The sequence below is a fragment of the Calypte anna genome, chromosome 1 (assembly GCF_003957555.1).
Source record: "Calypte anna isolate BGI_N300 chromosome 1, bCalAnn1_v1.p, whole genome shotgun sequence".
In the NCBI taxonomy this organism is placed as follows: Eukaryota; Metazoa; Chordata; class Aves; order Apodiformes; family Trochilidae; genus Calypte; species Calypte anna.
In genome coordinates, this window is record NC_044244.1 from 180,453,133 (window position 1) to 180,464,514 (window position 11,382).

The window sequence follows — 11,382 nt, forward strand, 5'->3', positions numbered from 1 at the left end:
CAACATCAAATGGAAAAGTCCTCAGTTTTTTTACTGTCATGCAAAGCCTTGTTTGTAAATGGAAGAGTAAGATAAAAAGTATGAGGATTTGAAAGAAAAATCATTTTATCCCCACATCCTGCTCTGGAAGAAAGCTTTATTTTCTGCTGCCTATATAAGCTGTGCTGCAAAGTACTCCATCAGAATTTGGTATTTCTGCCTTCCAAGGAAATAGTTCTATTCTGTAAGTGCCCACTGCTGAGCCTGCGACTTTCCATATATCCACAGAGCAGTGTTGCAGCAGATAAAGATTTGACAGACTGTAGGTAAAACAGTAGTTTCTTCTTCAACTTGTTGCTGATAGCATCATCTGGAGAACTTGAGGGGAATCTGGTGTTGGGTTAATGATAAAATACTCTGATGGATCACCTTCTGTTAGTTGTTTTACAAGGAGAGATATTGAACAACAGAAAGTACGAAAATGTCTTCTACAAATTATCAGGGCAAGAACAGAGTTTATAAAGAAGAAGGAAAAGAAAACCAAAAAACCCAAACATAAACACGGGTGAGGAAGCTCTAAGTTTTTGGTTTGGGGCAATATGAGATGACAAGAGGTGCTAGATATGTGTTTTTTGCCTGCACAGCCAGGGAAATGGAGAGACAGTAAGTTTGCGGACCAAAGGGAGACACCGTTTAAAAACCGCTGTCTCTGGAAACTTACCTAAGAAGCAGTTCGACTATGCAAGAAAGGGAGTTTGTTACAACTTTGTAATAATTAATTCAAATGAAAAAGCCTGAACCCGAGAGCCAGATCAAGAGAAACAGTGGGGAGCTGGGCCGATACTGAAGTCCAAAGCTCATGGGTTTTGAACACTTGGCACATAACCAGGCGGGTTTCCCCTTGCCCTGACCCAGCAGCAGGCAGGGGAAGGACCCCTCGGGGGCCGCGCTCCGGGCTGTGAGGAGCCTGGGCAGAGCGGCGGTGCCTGCACTGATCACACGTTCACGAGGCTCCTGTTTGATCTGGAAACCTTTTCCAGATCCCTTTAGTGCCACTCGACCCACCGCAGTACAACAACACGACTAACTACCACCGCCCGGCTTTCCCTCCTCCCCCCCTGCCAGGCTTGGAGGAGCCGCCTGTGCAAGAGGACACCGACCGGAGCCCGTGGGGCGGTGGGAGGCGAGGGGGAGCAGACGGCACCGCCCCATGCGCATACGCGGCCGCCATTACCGAGCAGCGGCACCGCCTCAGCCCAATGGCGGAGCAGCCGCTGACAGCCCCGCCCCAGCCCGGCCCCGGGAGGGGTCTGTGTTCGCGGAGGGATCTGGCGCCAGGTGAGTGAAGTGAAAAGGTGCGCTCGGCCTGGGGAGTAATGTGCATGTACCCGGGCGCTTCGTGCCCGTCCGCCCGCCTTTTTTCCCCCGGTGAGGGCGTTCGGCGCTCCCTAAGCGGCGGGCCCGGGATCTGCTCTGCCCCATCCCGGGTCTTCCGCAGCGGAGGGGCAGCGCCGGATGTGCGTGGTTGGCGTCACAACCGGGCGGCTTTTCCTACCACAGGTTTTGGGGGCTTGCTCGGTCCCGGTAGCATTGGGGAAGCTTGGAGCTTTGCGCCGAGGCTGCCGCCGCTACCCGCCGCGCCGGGGTGTGCTGTGGGGGGGGCCGGGGATTCGCCTCCCCGGAGAGCGCTGGATGAGCCCGCCGGGCCGGGTGGTGCGGTTGGAGCCGTGGGCGCTCAAAGCGGTGAAATACAAGAGGAAACCGGCAAAAAATGGGCCTTAAGAAACTGCCAGTTCCGTCATTCACTTGTAGGAGGATAGCGGAGGTTCCCAGTCCAGCCTGCTCGCACTCTGTGACTATTTATTAAAAAGGGTGAGAAACACATCGTACTTCTTCAAGTAGCCACCAGGCCTCCAGACCTTCCTTTTGAATCCGATGCAGTTTTTACATATTTAGTAATCCTCTGAGAGTTTCTCATCTGTGAACTTCTCTGTGTCTCTTCGAAGCACTGTGAAACTCCATCACGTTGGATTCTGTAGCTCAGCAACACCTTCTGTCGAGAACCATCTCCTTTTAATGTCACGGGTTTTTTACAACCAGGCTCTTGTAGCACACATTGCCTGCAAGTTCTTGCCTTGGAAAACAGCAGATCATTTCTGCCCATGGTTATGAGTTACAGTCATAGTTACTGGCTCTGTCATACCCCCTCTTAGTTATTTCTTCCTCATACACATTCCCTGGCAAAAGCTGTTCCAGTCTATGGATGGCTTACTACCCTTCATGAACATTTTCTAGTTCTAATACTGTCTCTGCTTTTGGTTGAGATGAAAGGTCCTGACCCGCTGTTTAGTTTTTTCTTGTATGTGCTGATATGTTGGAGGTCTTGGCAAATCCTCCTGAATTTCTTTGGAAATTTTGCTTAATCACGTTTTCATCCTATACCATTCCCAATTAGGCAGGAGGCTTTGGAATTATGTGATTCTCCAGAAACATCAGTGTTTGGTGTTAGCCACAAAAATATAGAATTTTAGGAAAAAAATTTCCCTATAATTTTTTTAGGAAAAGAAATAGACTGTAACAGAAAATATCATAAATGGCATTATAAATGTGTGGTCATCCCTATCTGAGATACTATGAAAAAAAGGGCATATTAGAAGTGTTTACCAAGGATGAGCAAATGCATGGTAAGACTTTTGGCAACCAAAATGGAGTGGGTAGGGACCCTTCAGGCCAGGAAAGAGCCAACTTGTTGAGTGGGGGAAGGGGTTGACTTATATGTGTCTGAGAAATGGCACATGGAGTGGTGTGGAGAGAATGTATATGGTCTCTACCACTTGCTTTCTCTTCCAAAACACAAGGTATTTACATCATTTGAATCTAGTAACCATATTCACAGGAAGAGGAAGTAGTCATAAAACTTCTTACCAGCCAACATTATAGATTACAAAACTTAATGTGAATTTAAGGACTGGGTAAGTGTCTTCAAAGAACTGCACTCACAGAATAAATCATTTTAAATACCAAAACGTGATAGAGTGAGGAGATAGCACATATTCTTGCCTTATCTTGTGTCTCCTTAGACAGCTGCTTTTAGCTTCTTCAAGACAGAAGACTGACCAGTATCACATCTTGATCTAAACTAGTACAACTTTCCTCTTGAACCGTTGCCAATGCCATTGACATTAACAAAACTTTCTCCAGCTTTTATCCTGAAATTGAGCTGATCTCAGATCTGTGGCACATAAGCTGCTCCTGATCCATGAATCCTGCCTTTTCCCTCTTTCTCCACAAAACCGTTAGTACATAAGAAAACTGCCTCAGGTTTGCTGTGTAGTTTTGTCAGTTCTGCTTTCTGACATTCCCCAGCTTGGCTTTCCTGTTCAGAGGCTGTTTTGTTTCATGCCACCTGGGCCCCAAAACCTTGAGGTTTTGCTTTTTTTCCTGCTTGACTGCAGGGGAACAAGCTGGCTGCCTGTGTTTGAGGCATATTCTCAGATGTTTGAGAGGTTTTGATTTGTATTTGAAGACTCTACAAAACAGATGTAGATATGGCCTGCCAGTTCTTCATTTCTTTTGGCTAGACCACACTAGCTAGCAAGAGGATTTTCTTTTGTTTATAAATTACTTTAGACTGGTGTATTTTATGTACTTGGTTCTGTCAGTCATTCTTGTGAAAGTGCATCTGGCAATTCTCCCAGTATCTTGTCAGACCATTGATGATGAACTTTTCTTAGGATTTAGAGACCTGAAAAATTGTTTCCAAGAGGAGAGAATCTTCCTCTGGGCTTTTACAATGGCTGGGACAGATTCTCAGCACCTGTGTGTGGGTTAGTTTGGCCGCCCCTACAATCATTGTCTGGGGATGTGGGATTTGGATCCCTGTATGCATCAAGGAGCTGAAGCTTTGGCAGAATGCAATAACCCCGTGGTTTTAAAGTAGCAGGACACGTATCCAGGCTTTTAATAACTTCCCAGTCCCTCTGACTGGGACTTGTTCACCTCCAGTCAAGTGTTTGCAGCCCCTTCCAGCTGATTTTCACTAGGGTGGCAAACCATTGTCCACCACAGATGATTAAGTTTGTCTCAACTACTGACTTGGGTGGCTTGGGAAAAATGCAATTATATTTAACTCCTTTTCATGTTATCTGTCTTTAGATCCAAGTAACTGTAGCCTTGCCTAGGGGCTAATAGCAAACCAGATTACTACACGTATGATGCATTTAATAAAAAATAAGTTGTGAGATGAGGAGTGATTTTAAACTTCTAACACCTATTCTGATGAAAAATGCTCTGTTATAGGCCCTAAAATAAATTGTAGCATTAGAGCATTGCTGCTAGAAACTATATTCTCTGTGTGAACTCACAGTAATATAAATTCTTTAAATAGCACATAAATTAGTAATATAAATAACTGTAAAGCATTTATGTGTTATTCAACAAAAAAGTTGGGACAAAGTTTGCCATTTTGTTTGCTAGCCAGCTTGACTCCAGAATTTTCTTGTCTGAGGCTGACAAATAGGTGTGTGAGGTCTGCAGGCTCTGAAGGGTTCCCCGTTTGGCCAACCCAGCCTGAGAAGTCAGCAAGTCAAGACTCAGAACAAGTCAAGAGCTTGGATTCTTACCTCTATGTGCATCCTGTGTCAATGGAGTGGCAGAGCAGTCACTTTCATAAATACTGATGAGTTATCTCTCAGTTTCAGGTTAGCTACCATTTTTCCAGCAAGGAGGGAGAAGCTGTGGTTTTGGAAATGTCTTGAAAGCTCTGCAAGGGTGGAAGGGACTGTTGAATTCTGAAGTACTTTTTGTACTGTGCAGAGAAAGGAGAAAAGAAAACCCCTGAGCAGCTAAATTTTGAATTACAGGTAACTTTTTAAGTTGCACAGTGTTCAGGTGGCTCACACTTCTCTCACTGCCTTCTGCTGAAAGGCAGGGGCCATGGTCCCCTCTCCAGGTCCTGGTGAAGTCGTTGCTCGTGTACCAGTTCTTCGATCAGCCGCCCAGAAAATGGGTTTCTTGAGTGAAGACTTTTTGCAGTTTTCCTCAGTACTTTTCCCATGCTGGGTTCCTCTGTTCCACGAGGTGGCACTGCCTCTTCTGGGAAGCAGGCACCAGAGCTTCAGCTTTCCCTCTGCAGATGCTGCCTGGCAGCCTGGGGGGAGCAGGGGCAGCGAGACTGCAGTGTATCCCAGTTCAAGAGTTTTCTGCAAATAGCTGTACTTTTACATCAATATATACACCCTATCTTCTTGATACGAGTTATGCCCATGTTCTTACTCACAAAATAGACAAGGTTTTTGTCAAGTAGTGTTATCTTAGAAATACATCTTCTTGAGCTTCTTGCCTGCTTTTGTTTTTAGAAGGCTTCTGGCATTCAGTGGAATCTTTTTATGGCATGAAACTAACAACCAGGTGACGCTGATCCTTGAATACTGTATACTTCATTTTGAGTCAGAATTGGGTGACTTTTGAAGGAATGACCAGTAGCTACCATTATTTCTGGGAGGAAAGGGAATATTTTCTCTAGGATTTGCCAGATCCATTAGAGGTGGTGGTCCTTTTTCTGCAAGCTGATACAAAAAACTTGTGCAGATTCAGAAAAGCAAAGGATACAAGCCAAATCTGTGTTGTATAGAAAGGGAACAGTGTTGCTGCTGTTCTGAATTCTCTCTGCAAACATGTTGTTTCCACTCTGCCTCTCACTGGTTTAAGAGCTCCTTAGGAGATGGAATGGTTTCTGTTGTTAGATTTTCCTAGTTAGAGGTGAGACTTAAGTCTTCAGTGTCAGTAGAGGTTGTTTTACCTCTGCAAAGTATGCCATTATTTAAGGATTCACCACTGAAAAGGGTTAAATGAATAATTTTTTTTCGCTCTGGTTGATGTCTAGAAAAATGGATGATGATGATGATGATGTTCCCCAGCTTTCATCCCATGCATTGGCAGCCCTCCAGGAGTTCTATTTGGAACAGCAACAGAGAGAGGGCACGAAGACCTCCCAAGAGTTTAATCAATACTCCATTGGCTCAATAGAAGAAGACTGGGTAAGAACTAAACTTCCATGAATTCAGCCTAGTTAGAGGAATAGCCTTTATCTAGAGGAACAGAGGAAAATAGGTTTTCTCTTATGATTGGATAACAAAATTAAATGAAAAAGGAGAACACTCAAGATGTTCACACAGTGGCAAAATCAATCTGTTCATCAGCAGTAACACTGTAGGGATATTTTCTTTAATGTTAAATCTGGCCATAGTTTTTTGTCGCCCCATGGGAATGGGGGGCACAAAGTGAAACTAGCTGAAGAGAGGGAATAAAGCTGCCAACTAAAGCATCTGTCCCTTCTGGAAATGTTAACTGCATCCTGATGTGTGAAGGTAGTGAAAATTATTCCCTGAATTTGAGATAAACTGTAACAAGACTGAGTGATCTATCACATCATATTTCTTTCTGTGGTAGGTTGGTGTTCTGGTTGTTCTGCTTTGGTTATTTTTTGCTGGATGGCTGCCTTGCTTTTTTTCTTCTGACAGGCTGCTTTTTTGTTAGGCTTTGGGTTGTTGCTTTTTTTCACTGCTTTTTCTGTTCTTTTCTGATTTAGTACTTTTATCCTTTATTAATTTCTTTACCGTCACTTTTGAAGTTCCTTTTTCCTCTTCTGCCAAACAACTCAACTCAAGAGCACATAAATGTTCGTGCATCTGCACATTGGGCTTGAAGTACCCTTGTCAGTGATTTTGCATTTCCTGGCTTTCATGATGCTGCAGTAAATGCTTTTGAAACAAGCAGTGTGAGCTATGTGCTACTTGTAGCTGGATTACAGAAATAAAAAGGTACTACAGTCACCTTTACAGCTTTACCATTTGTGAACTGAGAAGTTGCTGTGGGCTTTGGTTTTCTTCAAATATGACTCACCTAACTGTGAATAGCACAGCCAGAAGATCTGAGATTTGATGTGTGTTATTGTGTGTTATCTTCCTCAGCAATTGAGCCAGTTTTGGTACAGTGATGAAACTGCATTGTGCCTTGCTAATGAAGCAGTTGTGGCAGCTGGAAAGGGTGGCAGGTAGGTTTTAATAATTACATTGTTGATTTAGCATGACTTTTCTGTAAATATTTTGCTTTTACTACCTAGACCAAGCATGCAGTTTAATTCATTACTCATACTCCATCTTTGTTCAGCTGAGATATCGCAGAAATGCTTTGCTGCTATTTGATTATTAGTTGATGCTGATCTTACTGGTTAGTGTTTCATTGAATGCTGAAGGCTTTACTATGAATATTTTTATTTTTTGAGAAATTCAAATTGCTCCAGAGCATATTAAGGACTTGCTGTTCTTTCTTCCTGCAATGTTTCTGCAGAACAGATGAAAAACCTTGGTTTTCTTCCTAATATTTAAGTTTTCAAGTATATTTCCATGCTGTTCTAAACCAGTATTTTCTCTGTAGCTAAGCTTAAGATCTTTCTGCAGCATGGATGTAATGGCAATAGGTAATAGCTTTAATGCTTAAAACTCTGTTACTAAATTAATTATTGGTTAAAATGGAGGAAGGAATAGCTTACATTTTGGGGACTAACATTGAACATATTTTCCCCTGAAGACTCTGTAGAGGTTTTTTAATTGTTGTTGTTTGCTTTTAAATTAATATTCCTAGTTGTTTCTTTTTCAGGATAGCCTGTGTTAGTGCTCCAAGTGTGTACCAGAAACTGAAAGAACAAGATGGTAAAGATTTTTCAGTGTGTATACTGGAGTATGACAGAAGATTTTCTGTATATGGAGAAGAATTTATCTTCTATGATTACAACCACCCTTTGAACTTACCTGAAAATCTCCTGCCACACAGTTTTGACATTGTAATAGCAGATCCACCCTATCTGTCAGAGGAATGTCTTCAAAAAACTGCAGAGACCATCAAATACTTAACAAAAGGAAAGATTCTGCTTTGCACAGGTATAATTAATAAAAATATTAAGCATTTTATTCTTCCTCTCAAAAGACAAACCTACACAAGTGAGAAAAATACTAACTCAGTAATACTGTTTAATAATTATTAATTCAAGGAGGAGTATGTATCCTAAGCTTTTTACTGGATTACTTTAGTTCAACCTTTATTTTAAACTGAAGACATGTGGTTTTTGATAGAGCAGTGAAACTGGAAAACTTACCAACTGTACTTGCAGGTTCTTCTTTATGAAAATGCTCCTGCTGGTTTAAGGAGTGATGACTATCAGCCTTAGTCATGGCTTTTCTTAAACTAGTTTTAGTACAAGACATCTGGAGATATCCAGGAAACTTTTGTAAAAAGTAAAAGACAAACCCCCTCTATATGTACAATTTGAGGGAAGTCAACCAACCAGGTGAAATAAAGAAAAATTAAGATCATACATGGCCACAGAAAGCGTATTTCTTTGTTTAACTGCACATGGCAGTCATGCACAAGGGTGGTTCTCAAAATTTTTTGCCTAAAATGGATAGGTGGTCCTTCAGTTTACAAAGTTTGAGAAGTATTGTGCAAGAAAGTGATGTCTTATCTGTGTAGCTGTAAGTATCACACTGGTGTTCATTGCAGTGGAAGAGTATATGTAATCTGTTTGCATTCCCCAGGGCACCCACCATATAACTTCTTTGGCATGTAGCAAAAGCTACATGAAGGCTGAGTTCAAGTTTCAGTTCTCTGTAAAATGGGCATTGATCTTACCCTCTGTCTGTTTTTATGAAACTTATGGGATATTAATTTCCTTGGGGTCTTCCATTCCTTCAGATTTATTTTAAACTTCCCAATAGATTCAGTTGTTAAATACAACGTAGCTGCTTTCAGCCCTGGCTCCTTAGAAAAAGCTGGCTCTGTGTGTAAGCATTTGGGAAGAGATATTAAAAATGCCCATTTTTTAACTGTTTCCTCATCAAATGCTAATATTTTTGCTGCAGGTGCAATCATGGAGGAACAGGCAGCAAAGCATCTTGGTGTAAAGATGTGCAAGTTTATTCCAAAACACTCTCGAAATTTAGCCAATGAATTTCGATGTTATGTGAACTATGCTTCTGGACTGGACTGATTCTGAAAGAGGATCTACAGTTTCTTCAGTCATCCTTTCTGTTTTTACCAGTGACTCCACATTTCTAGGTGCTGAAATACACACCTTCAAGCACTGTTTTCTGGACTAGCCTTAATCAGCATGGTAGGACAGCATCTCTCTTTTAAATGTGGAAGCATTTGCAGTTACTGTGTTTTGTATCATACTTATTAGGTGAATGGGGACCCAACAATGCAGCTGCTAGATAATGGGAACTTTTATGTTAGAGTTTAATTCTAACTGGTAGGTTTTTACTATTCATGGACTCTTCAGGGATCTCTCTGAAGTGATAATGTGGGCTTAAAACACATAGGTGCTTGCCTCACAGACATCAGAATCTTCATTGCATCAGAACGGATGACTTGGTAGCTAGTGGATGGTTGAAAAATCATGCAGAGTGGCCTCCTTTCAATCTTGAGACATGCTCCCTTAGTAACAGGACTGAGAGATGTTTATTCTAAATGTACCATGTGTTTTCATATTCATTAACTAGCAGGCTGATGTTTTTATAAAGGATAGCCAGAAGAGAAAATTGGTTTCCTTCTGGAGAGTCCTCTCCAGTTGCATTTAATAATAATCAACCTGCCAGCTCTCAAGTCAGATAAGACCTACTATCCACTATTGTTGTTGAACTGGCTTTTTAAAAACTTGTGGTTTTTGTTTCACCCTTTCTCTAAAGCCTTGTCACTAACTCAGACTTTCCTTCTGTAAAAGATCAGATCTATTTTGTCCTCGCTTACCACCAGCACATAAGCTTGTGTATGTATGCTGTACTAGAGAAAAAATAATGTAGGTTGTTAAATGACTCTTTGCAGAAGTACAGTGTCTTTATTTTGCAATGTTTATGTATTAGATCAACAAAAAGTTGTAAGCTTTTAAAAAAACACACTAGTTAAGCTGATCTCCAAAAGTGGTGTAAACCTGATGTCTCCTGGAAAAAAAGCACAACAGGGATTTCCCCATATATATTAGGTAGGCCAAATTACCTGAAATATGAAGTAATTAGTTAATAAAAATACAACACATCAGCCACTCCGTGCATTACTGCTTCAGACTGTGTCCATGGGTTCTCACGTGGAGTTACTTTTACTGTGGGTTATGAGATACTTCTCTAGGAATGTGACCCATACATGTTAGTCTGTTAAATCTTGAACTGTAATGGATCTGATTAAATACAGTGTCTGCTTTTTAACAGATTTCAATATCAAGCTAAAGATGATTTACAGCAATGTCAAGTTTGTAGTTACAAGAACAGTTATTTATTTTTTCAGTTGCCCCGTTTATCTTTACCTCCTGTTCCACAGACAGCAGCAGAGCAGTAGGATAGAAGCATCGTATAAATCATTGAATCTTACAAGGCCACTAATGTATAATAAGTGTATTGATAGACTCTTACTGTTTCTAATACAAAAATGTTAAATTTTATATGCAAGGTTTGGGCTGTATTTCAATAAATTGCCATCAAAACAGATGATACATTAGAAAAACCTAAGGTTTGGGTTAGCTGAGAGTTTTGTTAAGTGGGAATTTTTAAAGCCAGTTTTGACTACACAAATAAAGTATTTTTGGGTGAAAGCTGGTCCATAAATTCCAAGGCACTCATCAGTTTTATCAATATATTATATTGATAAATACAGGATACAAAGCATAAATACTTGTCTTTATGCACCATATGTATGTATTGGGATTGTTAAAAGGCTAACAGAAATGCTGCACCTACAAAATGAAGCATCTAAAATGAAAAATTGATTTTGTGGTGGAGATAAAGCTCATTAAGTTTGTAAGACAAGACTCTTAATAAAGTAGAGATAATACTTGTTTCTGTGCATTTCTGCTGTTTGGATGCAGATTTTCCCATCTGGTGGAGAAAACAAATGAGCAGGAATAACATAGATGGAACATAATCCTCTCAGTGCTCAGAGAATCGTGATTTCTGAGCTGGACACAACACTGGTTCATAAATACCCCTCTAAGCTACTGTTGCCCTCTTCCCTACTTTCCAAGAGAACTTTTTACTTCCTAAGGCTTTTCTCCCCCCCCTGATTTCCTATCTGCTGCTTCCTCTCCCCTCTCCTCACATTGGGTGTTCCTGAGTTTCATGAGACAGATTTGCCTTTCAAACCTGAGGGCAGCTTTGCTGCTGAGCCCATAAAGCCAGACCCCTCTCTAAACAAGACTGCCCACTGGTGATGTACAGCTGGGCTTAGCTGGTTTTTCAGGAGGCTATGCTCTTGCTTGTATGTGGCCACTGTCAAAAGAAAGCAAACCAGAATGTTAAATGCATAGGTATTGGCACAAATCTATAGTTCAGAATTGTAAACTGGTTTACATTTATTAAC

General features: G+C 41.3%; 1 protein-coding gene across 3 annotated transcripts; it reads left to right on the top strand.

Moving 5' to 3' along the window:
* The first annotated feature begins 1,168 nt into the window (after nt 1-1,168).
* EEF1AKMT1 (EEF1A lysine methyltransferase 1) lies at nt 1,169-10,948 on the top strand. Of its 3 annotated transcripts, none has more exons than XM_030469218.1 (5): nt 1,169-1,317; nt 5,864-6,017; nt 6,951-7,033; nt 7,639-7,919; nt 8,898-10,947. In XM_030469218.1, exons 1-5 carry the CDS (start codon nt 1,190-1,192, stop codon nt 9,023-9,025), a joined length of 774 nt encoding a protein of 257 aa, XP_030325078.1. In that variant the 5' UTR covers nt 1,169-1,189; the 3' UTR covers nt 9,026-10,947. The 3 variants fall into 3 exon arrangements, with proteins under 3 accessions (XP_030325078.1, XP_030325080.1, XP_030325079.1); XM_030469220.1 differs by lacking the exon at nt 1,169-1,317 and adding an exon at nt 1,372-1,407 and having other exon boundaries at nt 8,898-10,948; XM_030469219.1 differs by lacking the exon at nt 1,169-1,317 and adding an exon at nt 1,372-1,496.
* The last annotated feature ends 434 nt before the right edge of the window (nt 10,949-11,382 follow it).

What these genes read in the sequence shown, in the direction of transcription:
- EEF1AKMT1 (XM_030469218.1), top strand. Translation starts at nt 1,190, where the DNA reads ATGCGCATACGCGGCCGCCATTACCGAGCAGCGGCACCGCCTCAGCCC. An exon ending in GCAGCTGGAAAGGGTGGCAG is followed by an intron (nt 7,034 to 7,638) that starts GTAGGTTTTAAT and finishes TTTCTTTTTCAG; the next exon opens with GATAGCCTGTGTTAGTGCTC. An exon ending in AAAGATTCTGCTTTGCACAG is followed by an intron (nt 7,920 to 8,897) that starts GTATAATTAATA and finishes TTTTTGCTGCAG; the next exon opens with GTGCAATCATGGAGGAACAG.